Source organism: Megascapheus bottae, chromosome 16 (genome assembly GCF_031878675.1).
Source record: "Megascapheus bottae isolate mThoBot1 chromosome 16, mThoBot2.hap1, whole genome shotgun sequence".
NCBI lineage: Eukaryota > Metazoa > Chordata > Mammalia > Rodentia > Geomyidae > Megascapheus > Megascapheus bottae.
The window spans coordinates 42186799-42206255 of NC_143524.1; the positions used below are offsets into that span (position 1 = coordinate 42186799).

The 19457-nt window shown below is 39.4% G+C and overlaps 2 protein-coding genes across 2 annotated transcripts; one reads left to right on the forward strand and one right to left on the reverse strand.

Moving 5' to 3' along the window:
* The first annotated feature begins 13327 nt into the window (after positions 1 to 13327).
* Positions 13328 to 14296, forward strand: Or51s1 (olfactory receptor family 51 subfamily S member 1). The gene has a single exon (XM_090349077.1). The coding sequence runs from the start codon at positions 13328 to 13330 to the stop codon at positions 14294 to 14296; it is 969 nt and encodes a 322-aa protein (XP_090205203.1).
* A 401-nt stretch (positions 14297 to 14697) lies between these two features.
* LOC150053402 (olfactory receptor 51A7-like) lies at positions 14698 to 17852 on the reverse strand. Its single transcript, XM_090349292.1, has 2 exons — positions 17791 to 17852; positions 14698 to 15604 (listed from the first exon to the last, which is right to left on the reverse strand). The coding sequence occupies exons 1-2, from the start codon at positions 17850 to 17852 to the stop codon at positions 14698 to 14700; spliced, it is 969 nt and encodes a 322-aa protein (XP_090205418.1).
* Positions 17853 to 19457: the final 1605 nt, after the last annotated feature.

Sequence of the window (19457 nt, forward strand, 5' to 3'; positions counted from 1 at the left end):
TTATTACTACATAGCAGGGATCTCCCCAAATCCACATGTTTATCACCTTAAAATGCAACTACAGGGCCAGGAGCATGGCCTAGGGATAGGGTGCTTGCCCAACATGCAGGAAATCCTGGGTTCAATTCCTTGGTACCATATACACAGATAAAGCTGGAAATGGTGCTGTGGCTCAAGTGATAGAGCACAAGCTCAAAGACCATACCCAGGCCCTGAGTTCAAGCTCTGAAACTGGAGTAGGGTGGGGGGGGTGGACAAAAGGCAACTACATGAGCCAGGCACAATGACCAACATCTGCAATCCCATCTACTCAGGAAGTAGAGGTCTGAAGGATCATAGTTCAAGGTAAGGTCAAACAAAACATTACTGAATCTCCCTATCAACATAAAAGCTTGGCATTGTGATATGTGCTTTTGATCCCAGCTACACTGAAGGAACAGGTAGGATGGTTGTAGTCTGAGACAGGCCAGTTCTGCAAAAATGCAAGACATATTCAAAAACTAGCTCAAGTGCCCAAAGGCTGTGGGATGTCACAAAAGTGGAAGCTCACAGTCCTCACAGGCCCAGAAAAAGAAAAAGAATATCAGCTACATTCTTCCTGCACCTATCTACCTTGCTCATTATTTCCTTAACTAAACAATTCATTTGATAGCAGAATTTTTTCACGTTAAAAACAAATTGTTTTTCTTATTTGTAGTTTTTCTTTTAAGAAAGTCCCCTGAGAGAAGTGAGTGATTCTCTTATTATTCTCATAAATTTCTGGAGAAAATATTGTTCCAATAACATTTGGCACTAACCAAATTTGACTTATGTACGTTTCTTACTGCAGGTCCTAGAACAATGTTGTCACACAAATCAATTTTTTATGAAGTCCTTATGAAAAATTATAGTAATGACAAATTAAAAATACATTTGCAAATAATTTGGAGGCACATAGAATATATCTTGTCACTCCTCAAGCAGTTTTCATAAAAGCTTTGTAAGTTTTAGGAGAAAGTGTATATTTTTCTTCCAAGAGCACTTTTTTCCTTATTCACACATTTTTTCTTATTCACACATTCTTAATTTTTACTTTTTCCTTTTTATTATAATTACCAAATACAAAATACTTTAATTCATAATGCAGGACAACACATATTCCGTGATCATAGTCAAGAATTATTTAGACCATCTTTTCACTTTGAGAGTTGTTTGTGCTTCAGAAGCCTTTTAAGATGAAATCATTAATTCTATTTAGTATACATAGCAATGACAGGATAGAAAGAGGGAGAAAGGAAAGTAAGAAATCAAGGAAGAAGGAGAGCAAAATGGAAAGAAGAAAGAGGGACAGGATAAGAGATGGATAATCCTTGGAAGATAAATTGTAAGGCGAAGCAAGATGAATTTTAAGGTGAAAACTACTAAATATTTTCAAACTTTGTGTTGTTCTATAAAGGAGTGTTCAGTCAATTCATGAGTATATTTCATCTTAATCAACGTCACCTCTTCCAGTATCCTATTATTCTTCCCCATCTCTGCCAACCCTGCCCATTTCTGGTTCTGTTTTCACATAGGTACTAAATATTATGACTGACTATTTGCCTGGCCTTCCTCTTTCAATTCGTCTGCCCCACTCTTGTTAAGTCACACCAACCTCAGATGAAATGTGTTTCAGCTTCCTGGTATTTCATGTAATGGTGAGTTCATTTTTCAAAGGAGTTTATACCATTGGATATTCTGCATATATCACACTTCAGTCACTTTGTGTAAATATGCGTATGACCCCGTGTATGTTTTCATATGTTTATAGCTTAGATTTTCCATGTGATAGAAAACATGAACTCTTTGTCTCTCTGAGCCTGATTTAAGAGTGTTTTAGTCATTTTGAACTCATATCAGCAGCATTTTTGTTTGTTTTGGGCTTGTACGCTGGTCCGGAAGCTTAAACTCAAGTCCTGGGCACGGTCCCTGGGATTTTTGTGCTCAAGGCTAACATTCTAACACTTGAGCCATAGCTTCACTTCCAGCCTTTGGGTGATTAATTGGACATAAGAGTCTCAACCTGCCCAGGCTGGCTCTGCACCGAATCCTGAAATCTTGCATTGTGAGTAGCTGGGATTACAAATGTGAGCCCCTGATGCTGCAACAAGTAGCATTTTTTGTCATTTCAATATTTAAGTAGTGATATCTCATCATGATTTTAATGTTTAAGAACATTGAGCCTATTTTTCATGTGTTTGACATATATAAATATCCTTTGATTCAATTGTTTGCTGTTGCTTTTCTCAGTACTGAGGCTGGGACCCAAATCTTGTATTTGCTAGGCTAACACTCTTCCCACTTGAGTCAGGCCTCCATCCCTGTTTTTTGTTAATCTCAAGAAAGGATCTCATTTCCCACCTGGCCATGATCCTGAGCCTTGATCCACCTACTTTTAGCTTCCTGTTGTTGCTGGAATCATATAAGCACTGCACCTCAACTGTCTAGCCTTCTGTGGTGATAGAATCTTCCAGACCTCTACCTGTTGACTTATATCTATGACCTTCCCCATCACAGCCTTCCTCATAGTCTAGTATGATGCACCCCACTGTGGACTGAGAAGAGATCTTGTGGCCCATATCCCTCCTCTTTTCAACCAGCCAAAGTGCTAAAATTGTAGGCAAAAGCCAACAGTCCAAACATTTTTAAATGAAAGCCAATTCATCTCACCTTTACATTTTATTATTCTGCTTTTGATGATTAAGGGTATTTTTGTAACAAAATGTTTCTTCTAGATATTTTATAATGTTTGGCTTTACATTTAGATCTATGATCATTTTTTAGTCAACTTTCTTCCAAAGTAAAATATAGGTTAATTTTTTATATATAATTGTCACAGAAGAATTTTTGAAAATTATGTTATTTCTCCACACTTTCCTTTTCTTATATTTTGGGGGGTTGTTTGGGGGTTTTTTGCCATTGGTTTTTGTTTTAATTTAGTGATACTGGGGCTTAAACTCCAGACCTGAGGATTATAAAGCAGTCACTCTAACACTTGATCCACTCCCCAACCCCACATATTCCTTTTTTTAATCTTCTCCAAAAACCAACTGACAGCTGGGCATACAAGATTTATGCCCATAATATTAATTGCATAAGTTGCTGAGGTCTGGAGGATTTGTTGGGTTTTGGTTGAATGTTTTTCTTCATATATTTATTGGCAGTTTCTACTTGTTCATTTGAAAATGTTTCTTCCATTCATTTTTCAATTTTTTGATTGGGTTATTTGCACTTTTGTGTTTAAGGTTTTAGCTCTACCTAACCCACATCAGATAAATAGCTGGCAAAGATATTTCCAAATTCTTAGGCCATCTCTTCAGTCTGTTACTTGTTTGCAGTGTAGAAACCTTTAAGTTGAAGTAATGAGTTTCATTTGTCAATTCTTGGTACTGCTTCTTAAGACACACACACACACACACACACACACACACACACACACACACACACACACAAGAATTTTGAAAAATCAGGCTATAAAATGCCTGATCTCTGAAGGGCTTGGTTTTTTGGTTGCTTTTGTTTTGTTTTAACTTATGGAAGCATTCCACTACCACATTACTCCATAGGTTTTTGCAATTTTTCAAATAAAATCTAATTGATCCACAAAAATATCTAGATAATGCATGGATAATGCATGGTGTCACGTTCCTGCACCCTTTATTGAATCTGGAAGCAAGAGAAGAAAACTCTTTGACATTTATACCATGTAACTATTTTAAAATGATCAACCTGTACCATGACCTGCTATCATCCCCGTTTAAAGCTCCCTTACTATCTACCTGCTCCTGCCCGTCTTCAAGGCAGCAGGCTCAAAGTAGGCCTGAACTTCTATTTTCACAAGGGCATTGGACTCTGTTGCTATGTGGTGACTGTTGACCCAATTCAGTCATCACTATTTATTCAGGTTCCTGGGATCATTCGGTCATCAGTCACCCACAGAGCCTATAAAAAGCAGCCAAGTAAGAACTCTGCTAGCGGCACTGTGCTAGGAATATTTGTAGATACAGATATTTTGGAAAAATATAAATAAATTTAAGAATTAAAAAGCTATGAGAGAGAGAGAAAGATAGTTATGTCAATAAGAAAGCAAAATAGAGAGTTCAAACTTCCATTTGCCACACGGATACTATTTAAATAAACAGGAGTAAATTTCACTATGAGAACTCTAGAGGCCAACAGAGAAGCTACCTAACCCGAGCTGATGTAAACCATAAAGGAATTCTAAAAAGCAAAGAAAAAATATTATACCATTGTGCCCTCCTCTGTGCTCATTCCCCTACCCGGGACCTGAGATAGTGCATGAAATAAGAGGAAATTCCCCACTACTGGGCTTCTTTGTGATAGAACTGAGAGTGGGACACAGGTTCATTATCCAGCTATTCTACCAGCTGGTCAGGGAACAGGGTTCCCCCAACCTGACTTGGTTGATATATAGAATGACCTACAAAATTTGAAGTTGCTGAAAAGGAGAAAAGTTTTCACAATGCACACAGCACATTGTAACTGCTATCCCATGGCTAGACACCAGAGGGAACAAGAGATCAGAAAGGATTGTGACATAGAATCTGTGACTGGTAAAAAGCTGTCCTGCAGGAAGCCACATTGAAGAAATTTAAACACACACACACACACACACACACACACACACCAGAAGAGGTTGACTTTGCAAATGCTCACATCCTAGCAAAAAGATTATAAACAGAAACAGGTCAGTGACAAGAAGGCAACAACAGAAGCCCCATTAACCAAGAATAACTCACCCAGCAGATCTGTCCTCCAAAAATGGTAAGCCTTTTAAGATATTTAAGATAAGCCAAGCTACAGCGACTCATGCCTGTGACTCTCAGCTACTCAAGGATCTGAAATCTGAAGACTATAGTTTGAAGCCAGCCCAGGCAGAAAAATCCATAAAACTCTTATCTCCAATCAACTACCAAAAAAGCCATAAGTAAAACCATGGCTCAAGTGATAGAGTGCTATCCATGAGCAAAAATGTCAGGAACAGCACCCATGCCGTGAGGTTAAGCCTCAGGACTGATTTTGTTTGAATATTTTTTTGTTTTTTTTCTGTTTATTGTTTGCTAAAGTCATTTAGGTGTCAGTTTAATATCACCTTTTCAGAAGTGTTGCACGTTTAGACATTCTTCATTTATCTCATGATCTTTTTCTGAATGTTTCATGTGCCTTTTATGTTGTCATCAGGAATTGGCATAATTGCTCATTCATTTCCTATTACTCATTTCAGGAATGTATACTCACTACTCATCAATACTCATCTCCTTCACTTTCTTCTGTGTCCTAGAACTCTATCTGGCATATACTAATGCCTAAAAACCTGTTCAGTATTAGCCCTTTTCAAATAGCAAAGGGGATTGCATTAAGGACCTGAGGTTGATGTCTAAATACTGTAAAGAATAAGAGGCTGGTATTGCTCTGGTCACTTCAAAAAAACTCATATGATCTGATTAGAAACTGATGCTTAAGCTGGGTATGGTAGCACACATCTATAAACCCAGCAGTTGAGAGGCTAAGGCAGGAGGATAGAGTTCAAGCCTCACCAGGCTAGTGAAACATAATAGAAAGGATAGATATGTCAATTTGAGAAAAGAGGATACAGGGGAATTGTTTATTTTGGATCTTCCTGTATCCATTACTACAGTTTCACTCGCTACATTAATAACTGTTAAGGATATCAGATTAAAAAGAGATATGTAGTGCTTCCCACAGATCATATGCCAGACCAAGAAAGAGTGAAGATAGAGAAGAGGAAGGGTTGAACTGAAGCCAGAAGCCTAAGACAGGACCTAAATCTGGAGTTGTGAAGAGCTACGAACAATGTAATATTATCTTCTACTTCTATTTACTGTGGAGTTAAGCCATGCTGGATAAGTTTAAAGGCAGCCTCTAGGACCAATAGATCATATAGATAGAATGGTCCAGAAGAAAATAGATCAATGGACACAGCAGCCTGAGCCTAGGAGATGTCTGGATAGAAATCTTAGTGTACCATCACCTGAACTGCAGTATAAGGGACAAGGAAGAATATATAGGGAATGGAAATGCAGCAAGATGATGGGAACAAAAGCACCACTGAGAGGCTGGAGGGCGGGGAGGAGCTGTAGAGGGCACACCATAATGCGTAGACAAGCTATTTACAAGGATTCTGGCTGATTATGTCCAGGGTGTGATCCAATCTGAGAAGGAGCTTGGTGATACATAATCTATCAGAAAACTACACATCCATGAAAAAAAAAGTCAAGGGACGGGGCCAAAGGAATGAGAAGGCTCAGTCTACTTTGCTGATGTCTTTCAGAGAGATCTGACTGTGCAAACACATGTGGCCCGAGGTGGAAGCAGAATCCTGGCAAGGGTCAGGAGATCATGGGATGATCCTCAAGAGGGTTTGGGGAGCTATGGTAAGATTGCCATGATTTCAGCCAAGTAAACAGAGCAAATATCTCTCCACTCCTACTCTAAAATTTCCCTTTATACTTCACATTCCTAGGAAATAAGTCATATTTCTTTTATTTTATTTTTTTTTATTTTTATTGTAATTAATAAAAGGGTTACATGATATTTGCCAGATAGAAGGTGCATTAATTCACATACATTGATACCCTCTAACATGTCTTGGTACCCTTTACCCTCCCACCCACCGCCCCCGCCCCCGTCTTGGTTTTCCCTCCTTCCCTATCAAATTTCAAATAATCAAATACAAATAAATTCAATATATCAGATAACAAAGTGAGGTACTGTAACAGTATGAGATACCCAAGGGACAGCAAAGGAGATGAGAGATAACATAGTACATTAAGGACAACAATCATTCGTTATATGGCTTTTGTTTCAATATCCTGGAGGTCCTCTCAATTAGCTTCATACTATATGGCCTTATGTATCAAGGTTTTGCTCTATTGCAGATCTCTGCTAGTAGAGCCCAAGGTTTCTACTGATTATGACAAATGAGGGAAACCATTGAGCCTAAGTTCCTTTGAGTCTGGCTTACTTCACTTAATATGATTTTTTCTAAGTCTTTCCATTTCCTAACAAATGGGTCGATGTCGTTTTTTCTGACAGCAGCATAGAATTCCATTGTGTACAAATACCACAACTTGTTGATCCACTCATCAACTGAGGGACATCTAGGTTGGTTCCATATCTTTGCTATGGTGAATAGTGCTGCAATGAACATTGTTGTGGTAGTGGATTTAGTATGCCCTAGATTCTGGATGGTTGGGTAAATTCCAAGTAGTGGAATTGCTGGGTCATAGGGGAGTTCTATGTTTAGCCTTTTGAGGCATTGCCATACTGCTTTCCATAGTGGTTGAACAAGTTTGCACTCCCACCAACAGTGTAGTAGTGATCCCTCCTGGCCACATCCCCTCCAGCATCTGTTGTTATTAGTTTTCTTGATCCTGGCCATTCTAACTGGAGTGAGGTGGAATCTTAGAGTTGTTTTGATTTGCATTTCTTTTATGAGCAGAGATGTTGAGCATTTCTTCATGTGTCTATAGGCCATTTTTGTTTCTTCTTCAGAGAAGACTCTCTTTAAGTCTTTGGCCCATCTTTTAATGGGATGGTTGTTACTTTGGAGATTAGTTTTGGAGTGATTCAATTTTTTGAGTTGTTGATATATTTTAGATATGAGGCCTTTGTCCGTTGTTTGGTTGGTGAAGATCTTCTCCCACTCTGTAGGCTTCCTAATTAATTTACTAGCTATGTCCTTTGCCATACAAAAGCTCTGCAGTTTAATGCAGTCCCACTTATCCAGCTTTTCTCTGATTTGTTGTGATTCTTGGTCTTTATTAAGAAAGGTTCTACCTGTGCCAAGGAGGCCTAGCGTATCTCCTATTCCTTCTTGTAAAGTTTTCAGTGTGTCAGCTTTTACCTCCAGGTCTTTGATCCATTTGGAGTTAATTCTAGTGCAGGGTGACAAAGAAGGATCCAACTTTAAAGAATCAACAAAACGAGGAGTTTGTTCTTTGAAAGAATTAACAAAATTGGCAAACCCTTAGCAAATCTTACCAAAAAAAGAAGAGATCATATCGAAATAAACAAAACCGCAGACAAAAATGGTAAAATCACGACAGAAATTACCAAGATCCAGAATATCATGAGGAAATGCTTCTCAAACCTTTATGCCAACAAATTTGAGAATCTAGAAGAAATGGATGAATTCCTAGCCAATATTAACATACCCACACTGAACCAAGAAGAACTAACCCAACTCAACAGGCCTATTTCAAGCTCTGAAATAGGAATGGCAATTAGAGAACTTCCACCCAAGAAAAGCCCAGGGCCAGATGGATGCACAGCTGGATTCTATAAGGTCTTCAAAGCAGAGCTCACACCAATACTCCTCAAGCTCTTCAACGAAATTGAAAATGAAGGTTCATTACCAAACTCATTTCTATGAAGCCAGTATAACCCTCATCCCCAAACCAGACAGAGATTCATCAAAGAAAGAGAACTACAGACCTATTTCTTTGATGAACATCGATGCAAAAATTCTCAACAAAATACTGGCCAACCGTCTACAACAACTCATCAAAAAACATTATACACTATGGTCATATTTCTTTTAATGCACAAATGAAAGAGGTCATTTTACAGCTCAGGTACTGATTAATTTGATTCTGGCTTAAATGTGATGATACAAAGCCAAGTGAATAAATGATCCCTGCAGAGCAGAAACCCCATGACCTTAATGCCATCAGCACCGTGGGGTACCACACTGAACTAATGACAATTAATAAAAACAAGGAACAACAGAACTATAAGGTGTCTCTGAGGACTCAGCCCTGGTTACTCTCTGTGCTCATTATCAACAGTCTGGGGAACAGGGTAGGAGGCTGAGGAGGATGATAATGGTCAAAGGGCAGACAGGTCAGAGGAAGACAGTCAGGATTCAGAGGATCTATGAGAACCAGCCGAAGCTGGAGTAAAGAAGAGTTTGTTTCAAGGGTTTTGAGACCAAGACTGGATGCTAATAATGGAGGAATGCATCCATTGTTGCTGCAGATCGAAGGTCATCATGGGAACAACAGGCTTCTAACTTAACCATAGTCTTGCCATGGACGCTTCCCCAAGGGGCTCTGGCTAAGAGAGACTGGACGTCTGTTGCTAACTTGTCCTTTACCCCGTATCTGACCCACTCCCCCAGACTTGATGCAGCCAGAGTAGCATAAAGAATGCAGCTGAGGCAGTCCAGCAGGACACCAAAATATGTGTGAGGGTCGCTGGGAGAAGCGAGGCCTGGGTGAGTGAACTGCCAAAGGGAGACACAGGCCTGGGATGAACGGCCAACATGATTAGGCGGGGGTGGGAGAGGAAGTGCCTAAAGAAATGGGGGAGGGATCAGAAAGAACAGCATCACCCCATTTGTAAGGAAATGGAAAGACTTAGAAAAAATCATATCAAGTGAAGTAAGCCAGACTCAAAGGAACTTAGGCTCAATGGTTTCCCTCATTTGTCATAATCAGTAGAAACCTTGGGCTCTCCTAGCAGAGGTTTACAATAGGGCAAAACCTAGGTACATAAAGCCATATAGGATGAGGCTAAATGAAAGGACCTCCAGGATATGGAAACAAGAGCTATATAATGTGTGATTGTTGTCCTTAATGTAGTATATTATTTCTCATCTCTTTTACTGTCCCTTGGTTATCTCATATTGTTACAGTATCTTACCTTGTTATCTGGTATGTTGTATATATGTTTATTTGTTGATTTGAAATAAGATAGGGAAGGGGAAAACAAGATGAGGGGGAAGGAAATGGGGACAAAAACATGAGAAGGGGTATCAATGTTTGTGAAGTAAGGCACCTTCTATAATGTAACCTTTCTATTAATTACAATAAAAAAATAGCAAAAACAAAGAAATGGGGAGATGGGAAGAAGTGGGGAGAGGAAGTAAGGGAGGAAGAAAGTGGAAGAGATGGGTAGAAAATTTCCCTTTTCCAAAGTCTTGATTGACAGGAAGGAGACAGGGGAAATATTTTTTTTCTCAGCAGTTACTTTGATTTTTGAAGAGTTAAAATAACAGAGTGGGGCTGAAAACTGAAGGTGGAGCAGATGGAGAAATAGGAAAAGTGAAGCTTACAGAGATGCCAGGTCCAGAAATGTTGATCTAGGCAGGTACTTCCAAATGATTCATGGAATTCAGCAGACTCACCTCAGGTAAATAGGAGATATTGTTATTATCGAAGTGAAAAGAGGAAAAGATAAGCTTTGTGTTGGAATAGCTGGCTGTGTAATAGGAATATATAGATAGACATGCATTTCTACTATGGGTGTGTTGAGACCATTCAGAGAGATGTGGGGTTGGGGTGACGATTCCTTTAAAGGGTAGTAAGTAGTGTATCATAAGGTCTAATGAAGCTGATGGCCTACACATTCCAGTAAAGTTAAACCACTTCCTGAAGTGGGAAATATGCAGGAAATAGATAACTGCCACAGGACCAAAGGCAAGGGCTATAAAGTAGACTGTATTTGCAACTGTATAAAAAGTCAGAATTCTAGAGATAGCTGATGCAACAACTGAATGTTACACTTTAGAAATAAATGACCAGGCAGGGCAGTTTGCCAGCCAAACATGTGCCTAAGGGGCAATTCAACATTATACGATGTCCCTCTTAACACATGGCCAAAAGTCCTGGATGGTAGAATTTGGAGACCCTTAAAAAAGTCAACAGTGACATCTTTTATCCCTAAATCTAAGCTGGTATCCTGGTTGACAGTCAACTAGGACCTTACTCTCCACATCCTTGAGGACACGTGTGAATTTCATGGGCATTCTGGGTGAAGACAGCATAAAAAGTGAAGACAGCTGACTGCTAATGTTCGAACAGCCACAAAGATCAAAGGCTAATCACATGGGAGGTTTGTATTTACATTTAGGCTAAGCCAGGATACCTCACTAATTTGATCAGATAGATTCATGTTTATTCAGAACTGTTTCAATAAAATTAGATGGAAATTCAGCTGCATGAGAGATACAGGATAATTTTGGAGATTTAAAAACATACATGATACTATCATGTATAAGTCATTCTGAAAACTTAGGGAAAAAAACCTCGGTGAAATGTCTTCATTTTTTAAGCCATTGTAATTGCCATGGCTATTATTTTAATTAATGAATTATCATCCTACAAAGAACACTAATTTTGCCCTTGAAAATTACAGTGTTTTTCTATGACTGTCTTGCTGATAGATGATTCAGAAACTAGAATTGTCAAAACAAATCAATTTACTTCATTAGATTCTGCCAAATTGCTCCCTGAGGGGCTCCACAATTTCTTTTTTTATTATTTAATTTTATTGTCAGGATGATGTATGGAGAGATTACAGTTACATATGTAAGGTAGCGAGAACATTTCTTCCCATTGTTAACCCATCCCATGTTTTCCCCCCCTTTCCCTCTCTCACACCACCCCCCAAGTTGTAAAGCTCATTTCCAACATATTGTCTTGTGATTATCGCTGTTACACTGATTCACCCCTTCATAATCTTGACAGCTTGGATTCAAGAGTCACTTAATATCTTTTCCAGCAGATTGTTTTATCAAAGTTTTTATTTAATTCCACTTTAATGTGTAAAAGACTTTACACATTATTTGAAAACAGGTATTTTGTTTGTAATCACTGAGACTGATTTTATTTTACTTACTTACTGTTTGTATTTATTTTTTGTGCATAGCTGCTCACATATGGGAAGATTTTTGCTTTAAGTTTCTGTCTTCCAATTATTTGTAGCTTTTTATCTGTTCCAAATTCTATACTTTTGTCACTAGTCAAGCTTCAAATAGTTTCCACTTATGGAAATATCTACCCTATCATTACCTTTATTTTAAATATATTTTATTCCCTTTAAGTAATTATACAATGAAGTTCTATTCAATAAAGCAGTTTATGAATACATCTTAATTGATGCCATCCCTTTCAATATTCTTCACCATCTCTCCCAATCCCTCCCCTCCCTTCATTTTTTAAAAAATTTTATAAGCTATGCATTCAATTTTATGACCACATTCTCCTACATTTCTCTACAAGCATCTATCTATTTTTTCAACTGCACTTAAACTATCTATTTTCTATCATAGCTGTTTGAAATTAATATTGTCACATTAATTGATACTTTTAACTTATGGCTTCGATTTACTTAGTTTAGTTTCACACAGCCATTTTTGGGTCTGGTATTATGAAGTTCCTCAACCCTTTTAATCCAAATTTTAGGTTAATATTCTGGATTCCTATGAAAAGGCATGCTGGCCTTTTGTTATGGAGCTTTTTAACATTGAAGATTCATTTGTAGATACCTGATGCCTTATCTATATCAAATTTCCCGATCTATAAGTGAAGAATGTCTGTGATTTTTAGAGCTTCTAAGTCCTTGTCATTGCCTTAAAATTTTCAGGGTATGATTTTTGCGGTATTGTATAAATTTTCCCATTCTTTTTATTTTTACTGATATCATGAATACATTATTTTCTCAATTTTGTTTTCTCATTTTGCTTAACTATTGTATTATGGATATATAATTTATGTTTATCGGTAGGGTTTTTTTTAATTTTTTATTGTAATTAATAAAAGGGTTACATGATATTTGCCAGATAGAAGGTGCATTAATTCACATACATTGATACCCTTTCACATGTCTTGGTACCCATTACCCTCCCCCCCCACGCCCCCCACCCGTCGTGGTTTTCCCCCCTTCCCTATCAAATTTCAAATATCCAAATACAAGGTTTTTTTTTTTATCCTGTGGCCTTACTAATGCATTGACTCTTTTTATAGTTTGTTTTCTCCGTAAAGTTTTATGTCCTGTATTTGTAGAGATTATTTCTTCTTCCCAGAGTAGAAGCTTACTTTTCTTTCTATAAAGCATTGCATAGAACCTTTAGAATACTTCAGAATCAACAATAGGAAATTTCATCTCTCGGGAGGAACCAGATTTTTACAGCTAAACATTCTTGTTCCCTGTAGGCTATTCTCCATGTCACACTGAGAAAGTTCCACTCCAGTTTGGAAAACCATGCTGGACATGCAGACTTTGGTTGGACAGTTGTCCTGTTTGCTTTGAGTCTCCCTCTGTAGCCTGGGCTACGGGAGGAGCCTTCCTCCTGCCTCCAAATCCCAAAAACTGGGAGTCCATAGTTCAGCATGTGCTCCCGTGCCTGGCGTGGGTATCTGCGTGGGGCCGGAAAGAGGACACTCGTGCTATTGTAGAAAGCATCGAGCAAGTATGTTATGAAACTAAGTAAATCTTGTCCATCAGTTTTTAGGTTTCAGAGTTCAAAGTGTGACCCTGAGCCATGTCAACACTCTCCACCCAGACAGCCTCCAACAGCAGCACTTCAATGGCCCCTTCCTTCCTGCTGGTGGGTTTGCCGGGCTTGTCAGCTGCACCATCCTGGTGGACTATACCACTGGTCGCTGTCTACCTTCTCTCTGCTGTGGGCAATGGCACTGTCCTCTGCGTCATTGTCCTGGAGCCCACGTTGCACCATCCAATGTACTTCTTCCTCTTCCTGCTTAGTGTGTCTGATGTGGGCTTGGCCTCAGCCCTGATGCCCACCTTGCTGGGGCTGGCTTTGGCTGATGCTCATGCCATCCCTGCCTCTGCCTGCCTCTTACAGATGTTCTTTGTCCACGTCTTTTCTGTCATGGAATCTTCAGTCTTACTTGCCATGGCCTTGGATCGAGCGCTGGCTATCTGCCGCCCTCTCCACTACCCGGCAATCCTCACCAATGCCATCACAGGCAAGATCGGCCTCGCCATTATGTTTCGATGCCTGGGTCTCCATCTGCCCCTGCCATTCCTCCTGGCCCACATGCCCTACTGCCACTCCCAGATCCTGACCCATTCTTACTGCTTACACCCGGACATAGCCCGCCTAGCCTGCCCAGGAGCTTGGGGTACAATCTACAGCTTAGTTGTAGTCCTATCCGCCATGGCGTTAGACCCCCTGCTTATTTTCTTCTCCTATGGCCTCATTGTGAGAGTGTTGCAGAGTGTGGGGTCCAGGGAGGATCGCTGGAAGGCTGGTCAGACCTGCGCTGCCCATCTCTCCGCGGTGCTCCTCTTCTATGTGCCTATGATTCTCCTGGCACTCATTAACCGGCTCAAGTTGCCCCTCCCTCAGCCTGCTCATACTCTTCTCTCTTACATCCACTTCCTGCTTCCTCCACTGTTAAATCCGATCCTGTACAGTGTGAAGATGAAGGAGATTAGGGAGAGGATTCTCAAGAGGATGCAGCCCAGGAAGGTTGGCTGTGCTTAGTGAGTGCAATATCCTTCTATGTTTGCTTGGAGAAGGCTCTCCCGGCCAAAGCTTCCACCACTCAACACTGTTTGCCATGCATGAAAAGACCAATCAGGTAGACCACTGTCTATGTATAAGTGCAACTGCCTCTCCCTAGAATTTTGCATGTGGTGTGTTTAAGAAAGGTGAAGAGAATGGATGCAAGCTAACCGCAATCATACTCTATGTCCCTGCGTTGAAAGACTCTAGGTCTTGTCACAACATTCTATGTGCAGGGTTACTGTTGTTTTCTGGTTAGGTCACTCACCCTCTGCCTGGATAACTGAGAAATGTTAAAGACTGAAATAATTGGAACAGTCTCCTTTGGAAGCAACATTGTCCTGCTACTAAGATAGATAATTATAGGGAACATAGAATTTTTATCTTGGTCTCTTCTGGCCCAGTTTTTCCAACACTTTCTCTCTAATCTTCTCAGTTTTTACACAATAGGCAATCGGATTCATCAAGGGTGGTACCAACAAGAAAGCATCTGCTATAAGACTCATAGCCAATGGGGACTTATGCTTAGCAAAGTGAGGCATGACAGCCAGGATGATGGTGGAAACATAGAAAATGAGCCCAGCACTGATGTGGGAGAAACAGGAGTTAAGAGCTTTGAGCTGCTCCCCACAGGCTGCAATAACCAAGACAGTCTTTAGGATGAACACATAGGAGACAGCAACAAACATGCTGTCTGACATCATATAGAGTGAGACAAACAGCTCAGAGTAAAAGTTAACTCTGTTGTCAGAGCAGGCCAGCTTCATGACATCCTGGTGGAGGCAGTAGGTGTAAGATAACAGTCGCTTCTGACAATATCTGAGTCTCTTTAAAGTAAAAGGAAGGGGAAGTACTAGGAGAATGCTTTTAACAGCAAATACCAGTCTAATATGCCCAACTCTAGAGCTGGTGAGAATGGAGCTGTCTCTCAGGGGGTGATGAATGGCCACAAAGTGATCAAAGGACATGATCAGAAGAACAGAAGACTCCATGTCTGTGAATCCACGGCGGAAGAATTCCTGGGCAATGCATGCAGCTGCAGAAATATCCATGGAATTGAATAAGAAGATTCTTGGCACAGTGGGAATGGAAGAGAAAGACAGACCCAGGTCAGAGACAGTTAGCATAGAGAGGAAATAGTACATGGGCTCATGCAGGGAAGGCTCTCTGCGGATGACGCAGAGGATGGTACAGTTACCCAGAATGGCTATTACATAGATGAAGCAGAGAGGGATGGAGATCCAAACGTACATGGACTCCAGGCCTGGGATCCTCACCAACAGAAGACTTCAACCTTCGAGATATTGAGATCAAACATCACAAATAGGTCTCTTGTTTAGCTGCTTCCAGATCTAAAATGACACCAACAATAGACAAAAGTGCTTTTGAATTGCGGTTACCAAACAGGACTAAGATTATTTCAGGATTGAATTAAATACAGCTCCAACTCATGGGACAGAAGAGCCAACCATGGTGGTGCATACCTGTAATCTCAGCACTAGGGATTCTAAGTCAGAGGGATCACAATTTTGATATCTGTCTGGGCTACACAGTGGGTTAAAATCCAGCCTGGCATTTGCAGGGAAGTGAATGAATCTAGAGCGAATCATGTTGAGTGAGACAAGTCAAGACCAAAGGAACAGAAGGTGCATGGTATCCTTAATAGGTGGCTATTAGATCCAAACAGTATAAGAGAGAGGACTCAATATTTGCATACCCAATGCTATGGGCATGGTATTGGGAATATAAACATAATTATATAGACATAAAACCTATGACTCTATAGACATAATGTTTTATTACATAGATTAACATGTTTCTATGATATACAAGCCCTTAGCCTAATTTTGATTATGTTCTAAAAACTTAGTGTCAGTGATTGTATATAGAGATTCCCTTCTTGAATACTTTGTTAAACACGTCATTTGAAATGTGATGTAAAAATCAATGTTAATAAGTTCTTTAATAAAAAAAAGTTATAAAAAATACAGCCTGAGCTATAAAATAGCATACTGCCTCAAAATTAACAATAACAAACAAGAGGCAAGAAATAATGTGCTACCCTATTTTCTACACAAAGAAAAATGCACCCTACATTAAAGCAGGCTCTTCATAGTATTCATTTAAAGAGACTTTATACAATGCTTCAAATCTATTTTTAGAGGAAGACTTCTCTATATGTTTCTGACTATAAGAAAACCAAAGTTTTAATATGCTTTCTTCAACCATACCTTTTGATATTTATGCATTAACTAAAATAAGTAGTCATTTGTAACATAAATGAGTTCAAATATCAAGATTGTAGAGAGGTCCGGTAGCACCCACACAATACAGTGCTATAGGAATAAGGCTAAATAGAGGCCCAAATATTAACTTACAGTTCATGGTACTTATATTTCAAACTAAAGTGCAGGGTTAAATTTGGCTGATGACATATTGGTATAAAAGCTGTAAACTTTTTATGATTTTTTAAAATATTTGCCAGAATAGTTTTAAATCATATTTGCCAAAAAGCAAGTCCAAAAGCAACAGAGATCATAGACACCTAAAATTATAAAATGTTGATATTCTGGACATGTATTTAAAAACATTGACCCTCAGACTATAAAGTTGTACATGAAAGCACAACTATGTACACATGCACACATACACAGGTATGGAAGTGTGGATGAACATGGTGAGAATGACAAATGAGTCCAAAGAAATTTCAGGCTATGGTTTCACATTATTGGTTCCAAGGGGGAAACAATCTACAAATGAAATCTACAAATGTTTAAGACAGCCCATCGTGAAGACATCAATGTTTTGCTCTATATTCTTCCATATTCTTAAAATTCTTACTCCTTTCAATTGTCTTACTGAGCACACTCCCAGAAGCACACACAAGATCTCATCCACATCTTGAGTACCAAGCACCATTTTTCAGAACTTGATAAGCCGTCCACAGGTAAGCAGAGCCCCTCAGGTAGCAAAGAAACAAGGACTTTCCTGTCACGAGCTATTACTATATAGGCATCAAGCTGTACGAAATATCACAATAAGTAGTGTCAGAATTTGACATGCATGCGTTTTTAGCCCTTCAAGGTTACCCTGAGCATTTCCCATGAGGCTGTCTTTATCCGGATAGAAAAAATTACTAATGGTGGTTGAAATAGACTCAGTCAAGGAGTACCAAGAAAGCAACCTCTAGCTTCCATTTCTGCTGAAAAGAGCATTCAAAGCTGACTTAGTTAAGGGCTCTGAAGACTTAGTGGACATGTCATGAACATGTCATAGTAAGAGAGAGGAAAGGCTAGACGAGCCCACATTTTCTAGGCAGCGTTGAGTGCCCATTTTGTATCAGTCTTTCAGATGTGTTTAATTCTCTCCTGACATGCACCATGTACCTGAGTTCTCATTTGAATATACTAAAAGAAGGCACAATATTTCCTTGCAATGAATGCTTTCCTACTTAGAAGAGTCACAACACTTACTCCCCTTCACTACCTATTCTTGTTCCTTTCTCAGTGCTCTTGGCTTCTCTCCGTCTAGCCATCGAATGGATGACACCAGTTCAGGTTCATCCGATGTTTGAATCGAATAGTGCTCATAGTCTTAGTGCCAGGATCACTGACAAATTGAGTACCTTTTAAAACTTGACACCAGCCTAAGAGGGGTAAACGCATACCTGCAATTCCAGCACTTGAGAGGATATTGCAGGAAGATTCAGAGTTCAAGAAGCACTACACCAAGCAGCCCAGTAGTGTGCCTACCAGAACAAGTTTCTTTTATTCTTTTTTTTTCTTTTTATTTTTTTCAGTCGTGGGACTTGAACTCTGGGCCTGAGTTCTGTCCCTGAGCTCTTGAGCTCAAGGCGACTGCCCTATCCCTTGAACCACAGCACCACCTCCTGTTTTCTGGTAGTTATTTGGAGATAAGAGTCTCAGGTCCTTTTGTCCCCCGGGCTGGCTTTGAACTACAATCCTCAGATGTTAGCCTCCTGAGTAGCTAGGATTACAGGCATGAGCCACAGCGCCCAGCTCCAGAATGAGTTTCTCTGGGGAGTGGGATTTACAGAGATGACTAAGGGTGATGTGCCATTTTATAGATTTCTTCACAAGGGACTATTCCACAATTTTGTGCCTGAAGCCACTCTTCACAAGGTCCCAATTTAAGTCAGGTAAACTGTAGACATGAATTGCTATTAACAATATTGTTCCTTCAACTTTGATCATCATGAAAATACAAGGAACGCCCTTACCTACCTATAGATCATCGTGTTCTGCCATAAACTCTTCATCCTAAAGCTAGCTTCCTCCCATACATTGGAAACAATTTTACCTACAGCATTCTGGAAGGCATAGGCTCGGTCTCTCTAAAGTTCAGTATTTGTCTAAGAAAAGGTAATCTTTCTCTAGAGATAGTTAATGCAAGTCTCCAAAACATTTCCCTCTTGTCAGCTACTTTATTCCAAAGCAAATGTTTAGAAAGGTTTCAAGTTTTGAAGCTTCTACAGCTAGTCTGATCCAGCACCCTGATGGGAATTCACATTGTATTTATATTCTCATACTCTATTTTCGTATCCGTACATCTTCCCAAGAATCACAGACACCTAATCCCCTGGGAACAATGGATTTACTCACTTCCTCAAATTAGGTCAATAAAGGCTGTCCAACAGAAATGGAGACAGGAGATTTTAAAATATCATCAGACAACCCTGTCTTCAGAAAAGGAACTCAAGAATCAAATAGAATGTGTTTGTGCACAGATATCGTCTAGTTTTGCCCATACCCACCCATCGCTATTCCAGTGAATCAATAAATGGAATCATACATGCATCAGTGATATGAGCTCTCTTTCATCAAGGGTTATTCTGGTCAAAGATTTGGAAAGCAGTGTTATCCTCATTACTGGAAAGTTAATAAAAGAAAAATAATTCATTTTTATCTATTACAAAATCATTCCTCCTCCCCAGAAGTTATTTTAAAATACTTGTTGAAGTCATTTTTGGTTGTCATAGCTGGGAAGAGAGTCCTGGATATAGGAAACAGAAGTTAGAGATGTTGCTAATATCTTAAAATGCATACCAGGCCTCTACAGCAAAGTAGAGGCCCAAATATCCATAATGTAAAAATGAAAACAATAGTCTAGAAAATACTTT

Coding starts and splice junctions, on each gene's coding strand:
- Or51s1 (XM_090349077.1), top strand. CDS start 13,328: ATGTCAACACTCTCCACCCAGACAGCCTCCAACAGCAGCACTTCAATG.
- LOC150053402 (XM_090349292.1), bottom strand. CDS start 17,852: ATGGCTAGACGGAGAGAAGCCAAGAGCACTGAGAAAGGAACAAGAATA. Junction 15,605..17,790: donor AGAATAGGTAGTGAAGGGGA/GTAAGTGTTGTG, acceptor CGAAGGTTGAAG/TCTTCTGTTGGTGAGGATCC.